Source organism: Anneissia japonica, unplaced genomic scaffold, assembly GCF_011630105.1.
Source record: "Anneissia japonica isolate Jap-2015-1 unplaced genomic scaffold, ASM1163010v1 scaffold1467_len401143_cov160, whole genome shotgun sequence".
In the NCBI taxonomy this organism is placed as follows: Eukaryota; Metazoa; Echinodermata; class Crinoidea; order Comatulida; family Comatulidae; genus Anneissia; species Anneissia japonica.
This window is the reverse complement of record NW_022758991.1, coordinates 247,630-256,367: the sequence shown is the minus strand read 5'-3', so window position 1 is coordinate 256,367 and position 8,738 is coordinate 247,630. Positions and strand designations below refer to the sequence as shown.

At 29.2% G+C, this 8,738-nt stretch overlaps 2 protein-coding genes across 2 annotated transcripts; both read left to right on the top strand.

The window, feature by feature from the left end:
• The first annotated feature begins 303 nt into the window (after positions 1–303).
• On the top strand, positions 304–4,199 carry LOC117125460. The gene is made up of 5 exons (XM_033271959.1): positions 304–770; positions 1,157–1,207; positions 1,882–1,935; positions 3,733–3,792; positions 4,144–4,199. Exons 1-5 carry the CDS (start codon positions 626–628, stop codon positions 4,197–4,199), a joined length of 366 nt encoding a protein of 121 aa, XP_033127850.1. The 5' UTR covers positions 304–625.
• Positions 4,200–4,580: 381 nt separating this feature from the next.
• LOC117125474 lies at positions 4,581–8,186 on the top strand. Its single transcript, XM_033271971.1, has 8 exons — positions 4,581–4,699; positions 5,022–5,087; positions 5,547–5,612; positions 5,996–6,046; positions 6,417–6,482; positions 6,673–6,738; positions 7,086–7,167; positions 7,556–8,186. The coding sequence occupies exons 2-8, from the start codon at positions 5,022–5,024 to the stop codon at positions 7,630–7,632; spliced, it is 474 nt and encodes a 157-aa protein (XP_033127862.1). The 5' UTR covers positions 4,581–4,699; the 3' UTR covers positions 7,633–8,186.
• The last annotated feature ends 552 nt before the right edge of the window (positions 8,187–8,738 follow it).

Sequence of the window (8,738 nt, the reverse complement as noted above, 5' to 3'; positions counted from 1 at the left end):
TTTTCTATGAAAAATATTATTAGAAATCTAGTACATACAGTTTTTATTCAAGGTAGTTTTTTTATAGAAAAATGTCCTGGGACATATTTTCATTTACCAGTATTCAGCAATTTTTTTTTTCTTTTTCAGAAAACTAAAAATGGAAAGAGCGAGTCGAGCTTTTCAAATTTTACAACTTTCCAGAAAACAACACACATTGGAAAAAAAAATGCACAAATCTATTTGTAATCTGAAGTTGACTTCATTCTTAGGCCTAAAAAAAATGTTATGTTGGCATAACAGGCCCCAAAAAATAGGGTAGGTACAGTAGGTAGGGATTTTTTTTTTTTTTTTGCATCTACAATATTCAGCAAGGACCTTGAAATCTATAAAATCAATTAAATAAGCCTTTAAAGCATATAGTTGTCATATCACACTTTTAAAACATTTTGAGTGACACCTAACCACGCCTACTTTGTTCACGTAAACCTGTATTGCAAAATTTAAATAAAAATGTATAGGGTTGGCCTATTTTTTTTAGGGTAGTTCGGGTTACGCCAACATAACATTTTGTTTTTAAGGCCTTTTATGAAGAAGCTGCTTTAGCAAATATTAAATTTAAATTATTAAACTGATATTTTACATTATGCAAATATTGACTGCTTATCAAGAAAATGGTGAAATCTATCGCCCTGAGGTGATGCGAGACGTAGCGGGTATTGCTAAATCCCGCAAATCCTGCATACCCCACAAACCTCCAAAATCACATTGTAGAACTCATCCAAACTACAGTACATGATTGTGATTGTATCATTTGCTATAGGACTCATAAGTTCACGTTCATAAAAAAAATTTTTTTTGTGAAAAATACACCGTAAACCTCCAAAAACACTGCAAACTCCATCCAAACCTTGTGAAAGTGATTGAATTATGTAGTATAGGACTCACTTGGTATCTCAATTAAAAAAAATAAATATACAGTATGTTCATAACAGCCTATTTTTGGTGTAAAAAGCAAAATTTTCTAAACCTAGAAAACCTCTTTATTATTTAGCTTTTGTTCATAGGAGTGATAGTTGAAATTATTGCCTGCTTCTTAACCAAACAGATGCCTAGAATGCAGTATATAATTAGTTATAACTTTTTATGATCTTCATTTTATTTAATCTTTATTTAGACTTTAGATATAAACAAGTGAAGAAAAGTCATGTCTCTCCTATGCAAACAGGTTAGCCTTTTTTTCCTTAAACTTGTATACTTTATTGCTTTTAAAACAAATTTTATAACTATTAATTAATATTTCCTTTTTTCATTACCCTTTGACCATATATGGCCTACATTAACCTAGATTTTACATATTTAAGGAATATATTACCATGGTAAGAATGGTGTCAATAAATTTGCTTCACTGATGTTGTTATAGCATTACATATCCAGGTTTCCTATAGGTGTTTTTTTTTTTTTTTTTTTTTTTTTTTTAACAGACCAGTACATTTTTACTGGTACTCAACCACTTTGACTGGCCACTATCTTGCCAACTTTGAGACGTGCCCATCACAGATAAAATAGACAAAAGTATCTTTACATTTTGGAATAACTTTGTGATAAAATGATCAGTAGTATAACAATAGTTTTGTTAGACTTATTGAAACTTTTAACTACTATTGCAAAACCAGTCTATTTCTTACTCAATATAAGTTTCCTTCCTATATTTGTATACCTTGAACCATAGGTTCAATCTTCTTGATTTTTCAGGGAAATAGTACTTATTCCAATTAAATACCAGGCTAGACTTACGTACACTTCTGTTGTTTTTGAACAGTTTCAAATTCTAATTATGTGTTGTTTTGCTTGACTTGTTTCACTGTGTTGTAAACTGCTTATAGTAAATTTATTTTAAAGATGATGAAATTGTACCAGATTCTGTTGACAGTGATCTCTCTGCTAAAATACCAGGTTAGTCTTTGTATTTCCAAGTACTGCACATGTGTATTTATAGTTGGTTAAGGAGTAGTTTCAATTATCCTACTGTGTGAGTAAATAAAAGTTAAATGGTGATAAATTTGCCAACATCACATGCTATAAGCATCTTACTCTATCACCTATCCAACAACCAGACAACTAATACTATCTATGCAACTAATTAGGCTTTGGTTTCAATGTTATATTATAATAAATAAATAATATTGTTATATTATAAATAAATAAATATAAATATATATATATATATATTGTTTATTTTTATAGTTTGTGGTATTATCTTGGTTTATAGTCACAGGATAGAGTAAATAAACAATATAAATTATTAAATCACTATGCTGCCGCTATTTCTTAAGAACTCATTGCAAATGATAGCATAACAACTCAATTTTTTGGCATCTTGATTTCGTCACAAGCAAATCAGCGGTTAAATTATTTTTACAATTTTAAGGTTATTGATAGCCTGTCCTACAACCATTAACAATTTGTTTTGCTAACCATTAATTGTCATACTTATTGAGAATCCTAGATTTATATAAAGAAGCATATTTAATTAATTTTTCTCCACAGCACTTCACAAAAAAGAAAAAATGAAAAAAATAAATCACAGGAAAGAACAACCCGGTGAGTAAAGAACTGCTTTTGAATACAGACTTCTTGAAAAGTACAGTGTTGCAAGCAAAGTAATTGATCAGATATATATGTAGATATTGTTTCCACAGACCAGTGTAACAAAACAAATGCCTGCTAATCAAATTAATTCAAAATTGTTTGTTTATAGAATTTATTTTTTTATTTTTTTGTGATTGTGTAAAAAGTTTTGAGAAATTAGTTGAGACTGATCAAGTCAAAGTTTTACTATGTTTTTTCTACAAAATTGTCCAGAATGACTGGCCTTAATTATTTTTTTAAATTTTTGGTTTATTTCCTAGAATGCATGTCAAAAAAAACATAGAAGAAACCCTAGATTCTTTAACATTTTGTGGACTTAAAAAGGTAAGATCTATATTCATACAGTAATGAATAGTTTCATTTTAATGCTGAATTAAAAAACACTAATAAAAAAAAAAAAATTTTTTACCTCATAAAAAATAATGATTTTTTGCAGAGTGCAAAATCATGAATTTTGTTGTATTTTTTTAATTTCTTCAAGCCAAAATTAGATGGAATGTAAAACTTATTTACTTTACTGATGTACAATATACTGACATTTTATAGTACCAGTAGTTTGTTTGTATTATTTTGTTTTCATTCAGCCTAATATTAACAGATTAAATTTCTGAAGCCTTCAGTTGGCGAATGTGGTGGCACGCCATGGAAAAAACCTTATTTTGTTTTTGTCTAATTAGTGTTTCTAATTTTAATTAAATAACGAACATGTTACAGCATTTACATTGAAATATTTTATAGCTACATTTCTGTAGCTGTTTTCGGAAAGTCTTATTTCCAGATTCCTGTTAGAATGATATACTGTACTAGATTAAACTTGTTTGACCTGAGAAAAGAAATTCCACTTTCCATTGAATATTAGGTTTAGGCAATATATAATAACATTTGTTTAAATCATTGTTTTATTTCTTTAGGTTTACTAAATATTATAATGATTCTATAATTAATGTATTTTGTTTGTTACTGAGATTTAAGAGTTTTTTAAATTGGTTTTTTGGTCTTCATATATTATATTACATAAAGATTTCACAGAATATATTACAAAATTTGTTTCAATGAAATTGCTACACTCCTAATTTTATCCGTAAATTCATTTGACAACATATGGCGAGAAGATTGATGAAGAATCTGTAGACATTGATACCTTTTCTAGATCACCCCCAGGTGAGGCGGTTATCTTCTCAATTACACATTTATTGTTTTAATAAATACATATCATAAATATTATTTATTTGTCTTCTTTTTTTTCATTTAGCACAACTCATCTAAATTTTAAACGAACAAATTACCACATTTTTTATGAAATCTCCACACTGTTCAAATTTCATTATTAATTATACACTTTATTACTTTATAAATGTTAGTAGTTTGTTTTATATTTGGTTTTTTTTTTGTGCATTCTTTATTCTTCATCTATTACGTAACCCAAATGTTGCATAGAATAATTTTAAGAATTTAACTTTGTGTCAGTAAGTCACTACTTGTGTTAATTTTATCAATAAATTGATTTTACAGATAGTGAAAATGTTGACCAAGCACCAGTCAATGATTCTATACAAATACACGGTTAGGCTTTTGTAAATGTCAAGTGCACTTTTTAAAACATATTAACATTTTACAATAGAAAAAAAATGTTATTTAATTATGAATTTCGGGGTGGATTTTTATGTGTGGTTTCAAAACCGTTTTTTGTTAGTCTGAGCTACATGTGTTTTTTAAATATATGCAATAAAGGTGCCTTTAAAACAAAAACAAAGTGAATAAAAGAGAAAAGCAACAGGGCTTTTCGTGTGGGTCTTAGGCCCTATGCAACGTAACCTTTTGTGATGTAAAATTTTGCTAGGTATTCTTGTTCATAACTGAAAGGACAAACTGTATCATTGTATTTACTTTTTAGAGCTATTTAATGAAATCACTACTCTGTCCTAGTTTCAATCTTAAATTCATTTTACAGATAGTAAGAATATTGATCAAGAATCTGTTGTTTCCGACACTGAAAGCTTTGTTATATCACCCCCATGTAGGCTTTTGTATCCTCTAAAATACATTCTATGGTTTTCCTTTACCGATTGTAAGTGTTTTTTGTGCAAGCTTTTACATTTTACATTTACATATAGTTTTTTCAGTAATTTTTATATTTAATTGTAAAATCTCAAAAATCTCTTTTCCTTTTAAAGTGTATTTTTAGTTTAAAATGATGTACAGAAATTTTAGCTGGCTGACAATAAAGTATTAAATATTATTAGGTATTTTGAATAAAGACATTTTTTTTCATTATTTTCTTTGTCATCAAATAATACATTACTTAAAGGTTACAACAGAGAATAAATTAAAAACTTTATTTCAATGAAATTGCTACGCTGTCCTATGTTATCCCTAAATTCTTTTGACAGATGGTGAGAAGATTGATCAAGAGTCGGTTGTTTCAGACATTGATACCTTTGCTAGATCACGCCGAGGTGAGGTATTTATTTTCTCAATTACACAGTTATTGTTTTTTAAATACATGTTATCAATTGACAGGATTTTGTATCCTGTCAAATACATTTTATGGCTTTCCTTTACCGATTTAAGTGAATTGTTTTATGCACGTTAATTATATTGTTATATTTACATATAGTTTTTTGCTGTCATTTTTAAATTATATTTGTAAATCACAATTTATTTCCCTTTTTAAGTGTACAGGTATTGTTAAACTTCAATCAGTTTTGAATTATGTACAGTAATTTTAGGTGGCTGACAATAAAGTATAACATATTATTAAATATTTTAAATATAGACAGTTTTTTCTTGTTTTTTTGTCTTCATAATATGAAGACAAAAAATATTATATTACCTAAAGATAGAGAATAAATTACAAACTTGATTTCAATGAGTAGCTACACTGTCCTAATTTTGTACCAAAATTCTTTTAATAGATGGTGAGAATATTGATCAAGAATCAGTTGTTTCAGACATTGATGCCCTTACTAGATCACCTCCAGGTGAGGCAATTATTTTATCAATTACACAGTTATTGTTTTTAAAATTCATGTTACAGTTATAAATATTGTTAATTTGTCTTCCTTTTTTGTTTTCATTTAGCACAACTAATCTAAATTTTTAATGAACAGATTACCACGTTTGAATGAAATCACTACACTTTTCAATGAAATCAGTGCACGTTTCAATGAAATCACACTTTATTGCTTTATAACTTATGTTGTAAATGTTGGTAGTTTGTTTTGTGTTTGTTTTTTGTGCATTCTTTATTTTCATGTTTTACATAAACCTAAATATTACATAGAATAATTTTAAGAAAGAAATTGCTCATGGAAGACTTGGTTTCACTAACCTGTTTTAATTTATCCATAAATTGATTTTACAGATATTGAAAATGTTGACCAAGCACCTGTCAGTGATTCTGTACAATCACCAGGTGAGGCTTTTCTAATGTCAAGTGCACTTTTTAAACCATCATATTAACATTTTTCCTGATTTTGAGGTTTATGGTTATGTGTGGTTTCAAAACCACTATTTTGTTAGTGTGAGCTACGTGTGTTATTTTAAATATATGCAATAAGGGTGCCTTTAAAACAAACACAAAGGGAATAAAAGAGAAAAACAACTGGGCGTTTTGTTTTTTGGTCTTCGACTCTATGCAACGTAACCTTCTGTGATGTAAAAATTTGCTAGGTATTCTTGTTCATAACTGAAAGGACAAACTGTATCATTGTATTTTACTTTTTAGAGCTATTTCAATGAAATCACTACTCTGTCCTAGTTTCAATCCTAAATTCATTTTACAGATAGTAAGAAGATTGATCAAGAATCTGTTGTTTCCGACACTGAAAGCTTTGTTATATCACCACCAGGTAGGCTTTGTATCCTGTCAAATACATTCAGTAATATTAGGTGTCTGACAGTATTTTAAATAAAGACAGTTTTTTTTTTGTTTTTTTTTTGTCATCATTATGACATTACCTAAAGATTATAGAGAATAATTTACAAACTTTAACGAAATTGCTACACTGTCCTAATTTTGTCCCTAAATTCCACTAAAAGATGGTGAGAAGATTGATCAAGAATCGGTTGTTTCAGACATTGATACCTTTGTTAGATCTCCTCCAGGTAAGGCATATTATTTTCTCAATTACACAGTTATTGTTTTTTAAATAGTTATATAAATATTATTAATTTGTCTTCCTTTTTTTTTATGGTTTTCATTCAGCACAACTAACCTAAATTTTAAATAAACAAATTACCATGTTTCGATGAAATCACTACACTTTTCAAATTTGATCATTAATAATACACTTTCTTGCCTTAGAAATTCATGTTAAAAATATTGCTAATTTGTTTTGTGTTTGCTTTTTTGTGCATTCTTTTTATTCATATTAAACATAACCATAAGAAATTACTCATGAAAACTTGGTTTTACTACCTGTTTTAATTTTATCCATAAATTGATTTTACAGATAGTGAAAATGTTGACCAAGCACCAGTCAGTTAGTGAAAATGTTGACCAAGCACCAGTCAGTGATTCTATACAACCACCAGGTTCGGCTTTTGCATTGTTATGTTGACTTTTTTTAACATATTAACATTTTCCCTTTAGAAAAAATATTATTGATTTTGAGGTTTATGGTTATGTGTCACCAGCAACAACACTAGTATGTGTGGTTCCAAAATCATTTTTCGTTTGTGTGAGCTATATGCACACCAACTGTGTGGCGATCGCATTTATGTGAAGAAGTAGGAGTTCATAACAAGGTGAATAACGAATTCACCTAAAAGAAGTCCACTGTGTGCACAAAAGCTAGTGTACTGTCAATATAAACTATAGTCTTTAAAACACTAAATGTTTTTTGAGTTTTCTATATTTATGCAGTAAACCTTTTATTTAAACTTAATTCTTTGTAATAGTGAAATTTCTATTTCTTTCCAGGTTCTAAACAAAAAAACCCCACAGACCATGTCCGTTTTGTGGAGTTCTTCAAAGTAGACTCAGCAAGCACATGTTGACTAAACACAAAGATACCCCTGGCATTGTACGTGCTTTAAAACTTCCTGAAAAAGAAAATTTAAATGTCTTAGGTTACAAGGAATTTACAAGCACAATGAACACTTAATAAAGAGTGGTAAGACCTCAGAGTTGATGACCCAGAGAAAGCTAAACAAAGAGACGCCCCTTTTAGTTTGCAGTTGCTGTAAAGGGTACTTTAGCAGACGTTTTTTCTTTGGCACCACAAAAAAGCATGCAACAAAGATTCAATTGAAATGGCATCACCATTACCAACCTCCCTCTTCAGACCCCTACCCAGTTTTGTGTCTGATGAATTTAAATTCCAAATTTTGAGAAGATTTCGTGATAGTGAGATTGGACCTTGCTGCAGAGAAGATCCAATTATTTGCCTGTTTGGAAAAACGCTCTACACAAAAATGAAAAGAAAACAAGATAAACATGTTGAGGTACAGAAATCAATGATGTCAGATATGAGGAAGGTTGCTACTCTATACCTTGAGTTTAAAAATTTGAAAGATGAGTATGACCTGACGGCAGATGAAGGAGAAATGTTAGTGAGAAAAAACTTCATGCAGCAGTTGATAAAGTCACCTCTTGTACAGATAAGGAAGACATGAAGGGTAGACCATACAGCCAAATCAAACGGCGTTCCCGGCTTTTGTCGCAGGTCTCGCGTACATGTTCAAGGCACACAGCGAAAACGAATTTGTACAATTTTTGATTGAGATTATATTCTGATTAGTGCCACAACTTTTTATGTTACTGGATGTTACGATTGGCCTAATGTACAGATGTTATTTTAAAATATTGCAATTTGAATTTAGCAAATTTGTCTAAAGTGAAGCAGATGCTGAAACTAAGCTGAAGTTTTTGCTGTTTAGAATATTTTCAGATGTCAATGAAATTGAAAGTGATATTCAGGATAAATAAGATTTTGTAGAGAGACAAAATGTATGAAGGTAGTTTGTTGTTCATATTAAAATTGCTTGTAATATGTAGCTTAAAAATGGGCTATAATTGGAGAGAAGACTTTAGAAACCATTGTAAATATTATTTACTCTGTGTAGTTTTTTTGTTTTTTGTTTTATTTCCCATGTGCATGTGA